This window comes from Gadus chalcogrammus, chromosome 10, assembly GCF_026213295.1.
Source record: "Gadus chalcogrammus isolate NIFS_2021 chromosome 10, NIFS_Gcha_1.0, whole genome shotgun sequence".
Lineage (NCBI taxonomy): Eukaryota > Metazoa > Chordata > Actinopteri > Gadiformes > Gadidae > Gadus > Gadus chalcogrammus.
In genome coordinates this window covers 10,021,234-10,036,233 of record NC_079421.1, presented here as the reverse complement: position 1 = coordinate 10,036,233, position 15,000 = coordinate 10,021,234, and the positions used below count along the sequence as shown (strand labels likewise).

The window sequence follows — 15,000 nt, the reverse complement described above, 5'->3', positions numbered from 1 at the left end:
CCCAGACCGCATAACCACGGGCCGTCCGCCCACACTCACACACCCTGGAGCCACCAGCCCAGGCCGACACCCCTTCTGCCTACCCCACTTCACACCTACTCCCAGGCTGTGAGCAGGGGAAACAGAGCTGGTGGTACCTATCACCAAACTATCAGGGGTGAAACAAGGAAGAGAATCGGGAGGTATTTTAATTTGGTACAAATCCGAACTCACCAACTCTGTTAAATTAATCAAAACAGGACAATTCTAGATCTGGTTAGAGATAGACAAGGGACTTACCGCATCAGAAGAAAACATCCTCCTGTGTGCAACATATATCCCACCACTAGAATACCCATTCTACAACGAGGAAAGCTTCTCTATACTAGAGGAGGAGATCAACCACTTCAAGGCCCATGGTCATATTCTGATCTGTGGTGACCTCAACGCCAGTACTGGACAGGGGCCTGACACCATCAGCGAGATAAACACCTACCAGAAGACGGGACCATCGCCTCCCCAAAGTGCCCTGCCAGATATAATTATGACAAAACTACAAACAAACATGGACTACTACTATTACAGCTGGGCCGCACCCAGGGACTGTACATCGTCAAGGGCATCGGCGTCGGCAGACCCTTTTCACCGGGGCACGTGCCCCGTTGTGGATCTGCGGTGCCTGGGTATGCCTGGGGCACTGATTTTTTAATTTATTTATTTATTTATACCTTTAATTTTTTTTTATTTAAGTCTGACTCATCTGGCAATCTACAGAATGCATGCTTGCATTTTTTTTTCTTAAAATAGGCCTATAGACTACCACTTTCGTTAGAATTTAAGTCCGACATACGGACAGAGTAATTAGAATCCACTTGCGGCCACTCAGAGCATTTTGCAGCCGGAGAGTTGCCTTTAACACAGAGCCAGGAGTTCGTCATATCTTAGGCTATCTTTAAGAAACACGGTACTAGTCCTCCTAGTAAAGACACACTAAAACATTGATTGTACAAAATTTGACACCCTGAAGAAATTTACTATTTGAATTAGCCTACGTCAATAGAATGCATGGTGCCCCCCTCATTGGCCGGCTGCTGCAATGAAATGTACGTGACGAATGCACACACTGAGGAGAGAATCATTCTCCTTGATATCGACTTTTTGAACCTGTCCAGCACAGCGTCAGCGACCATTCACTCCGGCCGGCGTGAAGTGAAGTAAACAGTAAGCGTTGCATTTTTATCCTCTGGAAGCATAGAATGTCTAACAAATGTGTATGCCTTTCATCAAATAAGGTGAAGGGGCGTCTCTGAAGTGGTGTTATTAGCTAATGTGGTCACGTCTGTCGTTATGCTATAGTAGCCAGACAGTTCGCTAATATATTAAACTGTAGCGATAACTGTTTAAGCTGGACCTGTTGATCGGAAAAAAAAAATTCTTGCGCGCTTTGCGCGCTCGCGTTGTATTTTAGTGCCCTATTGTGCCCCGGTATGGTATTGGGTGAGCTGACGCCCCTGGTCAAGGGTAGATCCCGCAGAGACCCCGATGGAAGATACAGCTCATATCTCGGCAGTAGTACTGTAGATTATTTTATCACAGACCTTAGCCCTGGGTCTCTCAAAGCTTTCATAGTCTGCCCCTTAACACCACTATCAGACCACAACAAAATCACAGCCTACCTACATAGACCAACACCTAACCAAGAGGCATTAAAACCAAACAAACTACACGCTATAAACAAATGCGAAAGATGGAAGCAGAGCAGTGTCGAAACATATCAGAACCCCATAAAGCAAAATCACATTCAGACACTTCTAGATAACTTCCTAGACCAAAACTTTCAGTGCAACAACGAAGGGATCAACATGGCGCTCCAGACTAACTTTTTCCTTGGGTGAACTGGTGCGCCTACATTTTTAATTTGGGTGCACCAGCACGTATTTATGGTGCACCCAAGTTTTGAGTTGTTGAGGGGGGGGGGGGGGGGGGGGGGGGGGGCGTTGGACCGTGCCTGCCTTGCGCTGAGTTGTTGACGGGGGGGGGCAACCGGGCAACTGCACCGGTTGCACCGTCGATATTTACGGCCATTGATTAATAATATTTTGACCATTAAATAAATGCCTTAAATAAATGCCGAATCTGTATCTCTCATAAAGAATATCGTCAGACAATGCCAAGGGATCGGTTCTGTCCCGAAAAACCCTCTGTCTCCGGAGAGACGCCTGTACGATAAGTGCGCCGAGGTCCATGGGAACACCCATAAATGGTGACGCCATTATCGGAGGAGGGGCTAGGAAGCTGCGCACGCCGATATAAGTAGCAGATCTCCGGGTAGACTCGCTGAAAAGCTGCTCCCGACCAGGTTTGGTTGCGAGCGTAAAGGCCTAAATACACCGGCGCCGCGCATTTTACGCGCGTCAAAAGCACGACCCTAGCACCAACAGGAGGCGGCGCGACGGCCGCGCTGCAGCATAAAAGCAGGAAGTCACCTGTCAATCAACCTCAACAAAGAGACGAAACGCAATGGGTGAGTAGCCTATTGTAGCCTATTGTTGTTTATTTATTTTCCATCTTTTTGGCTGAATAATTTGAAAAATGTATAATCTGCGCAGTGAAAGTATGTTTTCAAGCATCAGATCAACTTAGTTTGTAGGGCACTTTATCGTTTTATTTAGAGCTGTCAAGCGATTAAAATATTTAATCGTGATTAATCGCATTAATGTCATAGTTAACTCACGATTAATCGCAATTAATCACAAATTATTTTTCTATGCTAAATATCCCTTGATTTTTTTGTCCCATAATTCTTCTCATTTTAATTATCTTATCAACATGGTGAAGTGCATCGGCTTACCTTGTGCAAATGATTTTTTATTGATAACAACATTGGCATATACTGATCAAAACAGGACGATACAAAAAAAGAGCCTATAGTGCAATTAAACGACTGCTTTGAACAAATGTCATTTGAACATAGCAGTCAGGCTACTGCTTCTTTGTTTTGAGCCAAAAATTATTATTATTATTATTTTTTAAATATAATAATTGCGTTAATAGCGTGATAAAAAATTTAACGCCGTTAAAATTGGTTTGTGTTAACGCCGTTAATAACGCGTTTAACTGACAGCTCTAGTTTTATTTACTGTCATTTCTTATTTATTTTATGTTTCGAAATTATTCATCTACTGCATCAACAATCTCAATAAGTGCAGGACCTTCTATTAAGCCTTTTTAGTATATAGTGCAGTCACCTTTTAAGGCCAATTGTTATTGTGTGTATTTATTGTATTGAGCTACTGGATGGCTTTATTGGTCCCCATTGTGACCAATAAAGTAGCTATCTATCTATCCATCTATATAGTCTTAACATAGCCACACATTTACATGTATGCAGCCAGTAGTTATCCATTATAATTGAACACAAGTTAATTCACATTTTATTGAGTTTTTATTATTTCAGCAGAACAATTGTTGCCAGACAGAGCGTGGTTGCCCTTCTCCTGCTGCGCCGTAGGCGGGCAAGGAGAAGACGAAGGGTTTGGGTGCACCCCATCAATGAACGGAGACAAGAACAGGGGGTATACCACAATCTGGTCCAGGAGCTCCGTGCAGAGAGGCACCGCCAATATTTAAATTCGCCACTAGGGAGTGTGCAATGGCAGAACCGTATGGTGTAACCTAGCCATGATGACCTATAATTTAGTTATTATCACTCTCTGGTATAAATACTATATATATATATATACACATGTATTTTATCCCTCGGGATAAATACAGTATGTTATTGCTGTGCTGGACTCAGTAGCCAGTCTATTTTATTTGAGTGCTCGAGACACATTGGGCCCTATCTTGCATCCGGCGCAAGTGACTTAGTCACTGGCGCATGTGTCGTTGCTAGTTTACAACTGGCGCAGAGCGTTCTTTTCCCACCACCGCCACTCGCCGGTAAATTACTGATTGATCATGCGCCCCAAGGGGCGGTTCGGTGGAAGGAGGAGGCGTGTTCTGGCGCAAACGGTATTTTGCCGTTTCTGAATACCATTGCGCTACTGACCAGGAAATACCTGGTTTAAAGTCAGTGGCGCGTTGTTCAGGTGCTATTTTAAGGGCGCATGCATACATGCGCATGCGATGCATACGGATTGCTTGTGCACCTCGCACATACACTTTGCTTCTCCCATCTACCTAGCCGCACATTCTTGGTAAATTATTTGGGAAAGAACAGCTGATGCAGCGGTAATAAGTTGTACTTTTAAATCAATGCATCTGCAAACACCGTACAGCAAACACATATTTTCTTGACACAGACATCGTGTAGGCCTACATGCCCATAACTTTTAGGATTGATGAGTATTTGATCGTGAAAAACATTGTTTTACCGCGAGTGAGTGTTAAAAAGAATGAATGAATGCGCGCGCGCGTGTGTGCTCTGTTTAAACACACTCAAACTAAACACGTAACGCATAATACAATCAATGGCAATGTCTATTACCGCGGGGACACATGCATATTAGGATAGCATACAATACTGATAAGAAACAATGTTTATAATGTATTGCGTATATCATTAAATAGAACCACAGTTACCGCATATCATATGTTATATCATATACGTTTTCTTTGCCAAAATGTATTTGAGGACTCAGTATTTCTGAAGTTGTGGAAGAAAACCCCTTATTCCATGTGTGAATTAGGCCATATTATTTGGCATTAAACTGAGCCATTTGCAGTTTGAAATTCATGTGCATCTGTCTCATCGGAGACTGCAGACGTCAAAATATCAACTTGTCCGATTCAAATGCGCTCATGGCTCTCAAAGGGGATGGGAGCTGGCACTCTCATTGGTTTGTTGGACGTTACGCCCAAACCACACCTACGGGTAACTAGGCTGCTTCAGACCAACCCTTTTGACACTTGCGCCGCGACGCAAGTGTCATTTATCCGCCTGTAAAATAGCGATAGCGCCGTAGAACCGCCCACAAAGCTACTTGCGCTTTGCGCTTCCCACTTGCGTTTCAGACCGTTAAAATAGGGCCCTTAATGTTATTTTTCCTTAAACCCAGAGAGACAGTTAATACATGACATGGCTGCGCCGCGGTCACTGCTGCTGATCGCTTCCACTCTAATCAATGAGACCATTTCCACCGGGCGCGCCGCGGAACGTTTCAGCAGCGTCCCAGGAGCGGCGTGCCGCGCTGCGGCACTATCTTTCCATCCAATTCTATTTTTGCCGCGAGCCGCTGCTAAACCGCGTCAATTTCGACAGAGCAGGTCGAGCCGGGCAGGAAGTGAAAAGTAAAAGCCATAAAGCATCCGGTCAATTTTCAAAATAAAACACAATACTCAGCTCATGTAACTTCACATCAACATTATTACGTCATGACCGGTGGCACCAGGTCAGCAGTCAATCAATCAAAGGGTCTCAGAGGGTCGGCAACATGGACGACGAGAGACTCATTGTCGAAGTTCAGCAACATGAAGTCATTTATGTACCAAATCATCCTTTTTATAAGGAAAATGTCAGAAAGGACAAGCGTGGCATTTAATTGCAATAGTTTTGGGAGTGGAAGGTGAGTACATTAGGTTTAGGATTATCGCGTGATCTCGTGATCTCGCGTGAATGCGGCTGGCTCGCAAGGCAGCGCTACGCTGCCGTTACGCGCCCGGTAGGAATGGACGCAGGGCAGAGGACGCAGCCGTTCCGCGGCGCGTACGCGTCCGGTGGAATCCCGGGCCGGTTTCACTAAAGTAGTTTAGACTGGTCTTTGGGGTAAGATGGGTCTTAAGTTAATTTATAGACCAGTCTTATGCAAGTAAGTCAGTTTCACAAAAGTTAAGACCAACTAATTTTAGACTTAAAAAGTTAGCCACCTCACCCCCAGACTAACACAGGTCTAAAGTGCTATGTAACCATGGTAACCAAAAGTCTGTTAAAGTCAACGTTACAGTGCTAAGAGAAAAAAAGAGAGATGGCACATAATTTGTGGTTTGCTGATGAAATTATGGCGAGAGCTGTTAGGCGAGAAAGAATATTCAGGGATCGCACTAACCCGCTGGAAATGTATAACCAAGATGAATTTATCAATCGGTTTCGTTTGCCCAAAGAAGCCATCCTTAGGCTGACCGATGACTTGTCAGACTCACTGGGGCCTACAACAGCAAGGAGTCACAGCATTCCAGCTCTGCTACAGGTTTGCACTGCAGTAAGATTTTATGCAACAGGCAGTTTTTTAAATACTGTTGGTGATACTCTGGGTTTAAGCAAAGCCTCTGTGTCCCGAGTGGTGCACAGGGTGTCAAGTACCCTCTCAGATAAGCTTCCAAAATTCCCAACACAACCTGCAGAGTTGAACAGCATTAAGAGGGGATTCTTCAATGTTGCAAGGTTCCCCAACGTAATAGGGGCCATTGACGGGACACATGTCCGAATCCAGGCACCATCGGACCATGAACATTTGTTTGTGAACAGGAAGGGATATCACAGCCTCAACATTCAAGCTGTTTGCGATTCAAACCTAAAGTTTCTTAATTGTGTGGCCCGCTGGCCTGGATCGTGTCATGATTCGAGAGTCCTACAAAATTCTCAGCTTTACCAGGCATTCGAGGATGGCATTATTGATGGAATCTTGTTGGGTGATTCTGGATACCCGCTGAAGCCATGGCTCCTTACTCCCTTCTTGAATCCTACCACACCAGCACAGAGGAATTACAATGCAGCTCACTGTTCTACTCGAAACACAGTTGAGAGGGCATTTGGGGTTCTCAAAAGGCGGTTCCACTGTCTCCATGGGGAACTGAGGATGATACCTCAGAGAGTGTGCAACATTGTCTGTTCGGCTGTTGTTCTACACAACATTGCAAGGTAGGCCTACCTAACCAAACATAACATTTTCAGACACTGGACTTCCATAAACATATTTAACTAACCACACAAAAGCCAATCATTTTGGTTTGATTTGTCATTTATAAGGGATCTCAAGCTACCTGATCCTGAAGAAGAGGAGGGAGTTGATGAACACAATAGAGAAGAAGATAACAGAGAAGATGAAGAGAACCAGCAAGGAGCTGGTCGATTTGTTCGTCAAATGTATGTTGAGAGGATCTTCAATGCACGATACTGATATAACTAAAAACTTAATGAAAAACACCGTTTATGTCATTATTCAGTTGCTCGATTTCCTTTATTTCTTTCTGTTACAAATGTTATTAAATACAAGCACATAAAGAGTGCATAGTTGTTGTTTTTTTGTTCATTTTAGTTTTAAGGCAGTGAAGTGCAAAAAATAAATAAACCACAGTAACAACAGCATTTCATAAGTATTTGTTCAATAAATATCCGTATAAATATATTTTACATTGTATTCTGTGTATCTGTGTAATTCATAAATAGAAATAGAAAATCACTCCTCCAACCGCCTCAGCCTCTGCAATTGTCCATGGAGGTGTTCTTTTTGAAGCTGTAGGACTTCAACCTCCAGAAGTAGTTTTTTCTCTTCAAGCAGCAGATTCGAATACTGCTTTTCAAGGACCATGGACATGGTAGCCTTAATAGTTGATGATCTCGGATGCTGTTCCTCCTCCTCCTCCACCACCACCATGATCTCGCCAGGGGTCATGGATGCTAAAAAAAGGTATCAAACCAATGTTTTAATGAACAAGTAGAAATTGCAGGAAGGTTTTCCCATCTCACACAAACTACTTCTCGTCTTGCACTATGATCACTAGCGTCCCTCTGCACATTTATATCACTGTCAGTGACATATATGGCCAGAAAACGTTTGCCTGTAAATCATTTCTTAAACAGTTAATCAGTAATAGCTTACAAATATCACTTCTTGTGGAGACCGTTTGTAATGAACCGAAGTTTGTTTACTTTGATGAATATGCTAATCGGTCTCTATGGAGACTCCCCTATAAGCTAGCGTTCAGCTAACGTAGTTTCTATCACACAGTTAAACATGTAGCCTAATGTTAAGTGATGTTTTTAGATCGTTGTTATGCGATAAGATTACTAAAATGTATTCTTTACGTCTGCTCAGTTTTACAGTGTACTGAGTAAAGGTTTGAAAAGAACTTCAAGCTTCAAACTTTCTCTTGGGGAAACTGTTAACTATCTGCCGAGCCAATGTATCTAACGGTGTGACGGTGCAACAGAGTGACAACGCCACAAACACACACACACACACACACACACACACACACACACACACACACACACACACACACACACACACACACACACACACACACACACACACACACAGAAGTGGGGGCAGAACTGTCAGATAATACCAGGCTTACCTGTGTTTACATCTTCGTGGTCTACGGTCTCTTCGTGTGGCGTTTGCTGTTCCGATCGACCCGTCAGGGCAGGCAACAGGTTACGGGGGGATGAGGTGATCTCGCCGTCAGTAGAGTTGCAAACGCTAGGTCTGAGGACGCCGCTAACCCCACTTTCCCTGCCGCCTTGGATCCCCCAGAACATGGGCGACTCCTCTCCATAAATCTCAATTACCATTTCGGTAGTGACTTTAAGTTTCGGGAAACTTCCTCCTCCCGTTGGCGGATTTTTACGTTTAAAAATCTCCTTCTTTGCCTCTTGGACCATATTTTTGAAACGCTTCTGCACAGCACCGACATCTCTGGTAACAGCTGGATTTACGCTGTTTACAGATGTGGCTATTTTTTTTCCAAATCTCATTTTTTTTCCGGTTACTACATTCCTCCGAGAATTTCCCTAGCAGGGTGTCTTTGTACGAGTTGAACTCGTCCAAAAGGCATAAATTTTCGGAATGGGTGAAAGGCGCAGAACGGTTTGACTCGACTCGGTCCGCCATCTTTTTTGTTTTGAAAAGAGTCTTAAATTACCCACAATTACCCACAATTCTTTGCACTTAGTACAACTTAGCATAGTCGGTGTCTTAACTGTATAGTGCAACAGTATTATTTAGACGTCTATGTCAAGTCCGACTATATCCTACAGATAGACTATAGTCACAGTCTATCTTTGTGAAACCGGCCCCCGGTGTCAGTCACTATGGTGATACAGCGACGCTTAAAGAGATCGACTTTCATGGTACAGCTAACCCAGGCTTTCAGCTCAACATACCTCGCTAACCCTCTAATCGAGCTTTGTGGTACAGGCCCCTGGATTGGGCTTCGCGGGTTTGTTTACCGGCGTTGCTATTGTTAAAGGTCTCCACACACCGGCGCCGCAGCGTCGCGTCAAAAAGTCTGCCCCCATTATTCTGGGTGTACTAGCACACACCGGCGCCGACTAGCCGCGCGGCAGCGTTCCGCACCGCGCCGCCCAACTACTCTTCGAGACAATTCCCAATTCTATTCCCGAGCGTCGACGCCCCTGAAAAAGCGCTTTGTAAAAGCTGGTTTGTACATCCCGGGTCCCGTAGGCACCTCCATATCTACCCTTCACCACTGGATGTCGCCCTCTTTCGTTTGTGATAAACAATTACGAGAATGGACGATGAGAGACTGGTCGTCGAGGTGGAAAAATATGTCGAATTGTATGACCAAAGTTCCCGTCATTACAAGGACAACTCCAAAAAGGTCATTGCCTGGCGAGCCATAGCTCTGGAGATTGGATCTTCAGGTGAGAAATCAACAATGGTGGACTAAGTACCCAAACCATTAACCATAATGGGAAATAGACTAAATCAAGTCACATATAATCACACCATATAGGTAGAAACCAGATTAATATTTTTTTATTTAAGGCAAGGCAACTTCATTCATATAGCACTTTTAATACATGAAGCAGACTCAAAGTGCTTCACATAGAAACATTCTCATACAATATAATAGATAAGTAAAAGGAAACACAGGCAAAGCTCAAATGCATTGTCATGTAATAACTGTCTCTGGTATCAGATCATGTATTAACTGTCTCTCTGGATTTAGGGAAAAATAACATTAAGTGTCTCGAGCACTCAAATAAAATACACTGGCTACTGAATCCAGCACAGCAATAACATCACTGTATTTATCCCGAGGGATAAAAAAAAAGTATATATATGCAAAAGAGTATACCAGAGAGGGATAATAACTAGATTAAAGGTCATCATATAGGCTGCACCATATGGTTCTGCCATTGCACACTTAGTAGCGAATTGAAATATTGGCGTGCCTCTCAGGATCTGCACGGAGCTCCTGGACCAGATTGTGGCATACCCCCTGTTCTTGTGTCCGTTCATTGATGGGGTGCACCCAAACCCTTCGTCTTCTACTCGCTCCTTGCAGGAGAAGAAGGGCAGCCCCCCTCTGTCTGGCAACAGTTATTTGTTCTGTTGAAATAAAAAAAACTCAATAAAATGTAAAAGAGCTTGCTCAATTAAAATGGATAACTACTGGCTGCATACATGTAAATGTGTGGCTATGTTAAGGATAGATAGATGGATAGATAGATAGATACTGTATTGGTCCCAATGGGGATCAATAAAGCCATCCAGGAGCTCAATACAATAAATACACACAATAACAATTGGCCTTAAAAGGTGACTGCACTATATACTAAAAAGGCTTAATAGAAGGTCCTGCAGTTATTGAGATTGTTGATGCAGTAGATGAATAATTGCAAAATATAAAATAAATAAGAAATGACAGTAAATAAAACGATAAAGTGCCCTACAAACTAAGTTGATCTGATGCTTGAAAACATACTTTCACTGCGCAGATTAGCCTACATTTTTCCAATTATTCAGCCAAAAAGATGGAAAATAAATAAACTAGGCTACAATAGGCTACTCACCCATTGCGTTTCGTGTCTTTGCTGCGGTTGATTGACAGGTGACTTCCTGATTTATACTGCAGCGCGGCGCCGGTGTGTGGAGGCCTGTGTGGAGACCTTTGAAGGCCTCCACACACCGGCGCCGCAGCGTCGCGTCAAAAAGTCTGCCCCCATTATTCCGGGTGTACTAGCCCACACCGGCGCCGACTAGCCGCGCGGCAGTGTTCCGCGCCGCGCCGCCCAACTACTCTTCGAGACAATGTTCTATTCCCGAGCGTCGCCGCCCCTGAAAAAGCGCTTTGTAAAAGCTGTTTTTTACATCCCGGGTCCCGTAGGCACCTCCATATCTACCCCTCACCACTGGATGTCGCCCTCTTTCGTTTGTGAGAAACAATTACGAGAATGGACGATGAGAGACTGGTCGTCGAGGTGGAAAAATATGCCGAATTGTATGACCAAAGTACCCGTCATTACAAAGACAACTCCAAAAGGTCATTGCCTGGCGAGCCATAGCTCTGGAGATTGGATCTTCAGGTGAGAAATCAACAATGGTGGACTAAGTACCCAAACCATTAACCATAATGGGAAATAGACGAAATCAAGTCACATATAATCACACCATGTAGGTAGAAACCAGATTACTTGTAATATATATTTTTTTATTTAAAGCGAGGCAACTTCATTCATATAGCACTTTTAATACATGAAGCAGACTCAAAGTGCTTCACATAGAAACATTCTCATACAATAAAATAGATAAGTAAAAGAAAACACAGGCAAAGCTCAAATGTCATGTATTAACTGTCTCTCTGGTAGGCTATCAGATCATGTATTAACTGTCTCTGGATTTAAAGGTTGGGTACGCGATTTGCGAAACGCCAGCAGATTTTGAAAATACACAACTCAAATGGTCCTACCCCCTCTCCTTCAACGCTGACTCTGACTCCACCCATTCCAAGTACCTGGACGCGCAATCATGCACGAGCGCGAACAGAGATGCGCGAGAGCGAGCCAGGCTAGCGTAGGTTTTCGTTTAACAACATGGCACTACATTCAGCTGTAAATTGCACCCAGTACCGCGGGAAGTAGGGGTTTTGGGGGTGCTGCAACACCCCCTGTCCGAGGCCCTGTCTTATCACAGAAAACGATAATTTCTAAAAACTCCGGCCAAAGTGGAGATTTCTGAAAACGCCGGTTATGTGTTGTCGTATCAACGGGGAGAAACGGGATTTTAGGTTCTGAAGCGTCACATTATGCACCAGGAAATGCTTAACGTCATGTGAGCGTCCGCTGTACCGTATTGGTCCGAATATAAACACAAACCCCATTGTAATACGACCTGTATTTGGAAAAAAGATTTGAAGACCAGATCTTGATTTCATGAATAAATAAATTGTATTAATTGAAATAATATACGAAAATAAAAAGGCATAGAATAAAACACTGCATTGCCACTAAACAGTAGTGCAAATAGGCCGTACTGATGTTTACACCAAAGACTTCCTGACACTCCTCTGTCCCGCTGTGTTCGCTCTGGCTGTGGTCGCTCCGAACTGTTTCGGCCCGTGGCAAAGCGAGTCATCCTCGCTGCTGTCCAATGCATGTTGAGACGCAGCATTTATTTAATGCTCATAGTGCTGAAAAAAGGTTATATGAAAAAGTGTGAGGGTAGCGGTGGTGCGCTAAACTTGTTCTGTGAGCAGCTGGATGTGAACCATGGTGTGAAGGAAGTGAACACAACGATCGATTTTCAACTGTGCGCGCATGCACTGGTGTAATTGAGCTGCGCTGCTATATATCTTTTTTTATCAATGTGACGAGTTGCGAGTCTAGTGCAGGCCGGGTTTTTTTTTTCCAGCACCCCCTGCTGAGAATACGTTCTCGCGGCTATGGTTGCACCAGATGTTATAAACATTAAACGGTCACATAAATCTAAAAAAATAAATTACTATTTTTAGAAAATGTATGTTTGTTTCATATAATTGTATTGGAAGTCCTGGTTTTCACTAGGGTTGCCGCGGTGTGGACATTTTCACACCGAGTAATACACTCGTCTCAACACCGGTATTACCGAGTATAAACGGTATAAACTTTGAAACTAGGTCAACCGCCACACAAGCATCGGTTTTTAGACCCTTCTCGTCCTTCAGTTGCCGCCAACGTTCAAAAGCAGCGCCTAGGATTATTCTTGATTTCAGTTTTTCTCTTTCAGCGTTTTTATTATCAATTATTCTCTGAAAAATAGTTTTCCTTCTCTTTGCTGGTGGTGGTGGTGGTGGTGGTGGTGGTGGTGGGGATGGTGGCGTCTTGTCTGCCATGGAAATTGTCTTCTACTGCTAGGTCCAAATGTGGATTAACTAGTTCCAGTAGATACCGCAGGATAACAACAAACAGGAGCTTGCTCTGGGTCACGAGCTCTGGGTCACGAGTACTGCACGAAGGGGTCGCGCGCGGGGCGCGGGGGAGGGGGAGTGCAGTACGACCGTTTGATTGACGTACTTACTGTCCAATGCAACGAGGTGGCAATCCAAATGATTGGCTGGAGTTTTTCGAGCCCTGCCCGTTCCACAGATGATTGACAAGTTTAATTTTCATGTCAGTACTTCTGACTCAGTGGCTGTAAGCGGGTTATGATAAGGATTTCAAGTAATTTTGCAAAAATGGCCAAAAAAGCGAATTCCGTACCCAACCTTTAAGGAAAAATAACATTAAGTGTCTCGAGCACTCAAATAAAATACACTGGCTACTGAATCCAGCACAGCAATAACATCACTGTATTTATCCCGAGGGATAAAAAAAAAGTATATATATATATATGCAAAAGAGTTTACCAGAGAGGGATAATAACTAGATTATAGGTCATCATATAGGCTGCACCATATGGTTCTGCCATTGCACACTTAGTGGCGAATTGAAATATTGGCGTGCCTCTCAGGATCTGCACGGAGCTCCTGGACCAGATTGTGGCATACCCCCTGTTCTTGTCTCTGTTCATTGATGGGGTGCACCCAAACCCTTCGTCTTCTCCTTGCCCGCCTACAGCGCAGGAGAAGAAGGGCAGCCCCCCTCTGTCTGGCAACAGTTATTTGTTCTGTTGAAATAAAAAAAACTCAATAAAATGTAAAAGAGCTTGCTCAATTAAAATGGATAACTACTGGCTGCATACATGTAAATGTGTGGCTATGTTAAGGATAGATAGATGGATAGATAGATAGATACTGTATTGGTCCCAATGGGGACCAATGGGGACCATCCAGGAGCTCAATACAATAAATACACACAATAACAATTGGCCTTAAAAGGTGACTGCACTATATACTAAAAAGGCTTAATAGAAGGTCCTGCAGTTATTGAGATTGTTGATGCAGTAGATGAATAATTGCAAAATATAAAATAAATAAGAAATGACAGTAAATAAAACGATAAAGTGCCCTACAAACTAAGTTGATCTGATGCTTGAAAACATACTTTCACTGCGCAGATTAGCCTACATTTTTCCAATTATTCAGCCAAAAAGATGGAAAATAAATAGGCTACTCACCCATCGCGTGTCGTGTCTTTTCTGCGGTTGATTGACAGGTGACTTCCTGATTTTATACTGCAGCGCGGCCGTCGCGCCGCCTCCTGTTGGTGCTAGGGGCGTGCTTTTGACGCACGTAAAATACGCGACGCTGCGCTGCGGCGCCGGTGTGTGGAGGCCTTTACTGGTCTTGCGCGTTCCAACGGTTTATTAGGTATCTAATAAATCGCTGTCTAATCAATACTTCATTCACTGCCTCTTCCGTGGTCATTACAATATTATGAATAGACTGCTCTGTAAAAAAAATTAATAATTATAATTATACCAGATACAATTTCAGTCGCACCGGTGCGCCCAAATAAAATATTTGGTCGCACTACCCCGAATTCTAGGCGCATGTGCGCCCAAATTAGGCGCACTCTGGAGCCCCAGTAGAAAGCCTTAAAGGGACACTATGTAATATTTTGAGTAATTTATTACCTCAAATCTCTTCCGGTCATTTTCTTCCAGTCTATGAGCTGCCGAAAGGGACAAAAAGCACTACGTGGTACAGGAATTGCAAACGCATTTTCACTCTGAGCCAGCGTGACGGTGGAACAGAGCTTAGCTTAGTTTAGCGAGACGAGTTTTACAGGCAAATTTTAACGTGCACCACATTTTTGTGAAAGACCATACTTATGCCACGCCACAGGAGAAGGAATCATCGTCGCCAAAACGAAAAACAGCGTTAAAAATGCAACGTGACCAGCGAATACAGAAA

At 43.6% G+C, this 15,000-nt stretch overlaps 1 protein-coding gene across 1 annotated transcript; it reads left to right on the top strand.

Annotated features, from left to right (window-relative positions):
* The first annotated feature begins 5,784 nt into the window (after positions 1-5,784).
* LOC130390084 (putative nuclease HARBI1) lies at positions 5,785-7,301 on the top strand. The gene is made up of 2 exons (XM_056599799.1): positions 5,785-6,838; positions 6,947-7,301. The coding sequence occupies exons 1-2, from the start codon at positions 5,946-5,948 to the stop codon at positions 7,095-7,097; spliced, it is 1,044 nt and encodes a 347-aa protein (XP_056455774.1). The 5' UTR covers positions 5,785-5,945; the 3' UTR covers positions 7,098-7,301.
* The last annotated feature ends 7,699 nt before the right edge of the window (positions 7,302-15,000 follow it).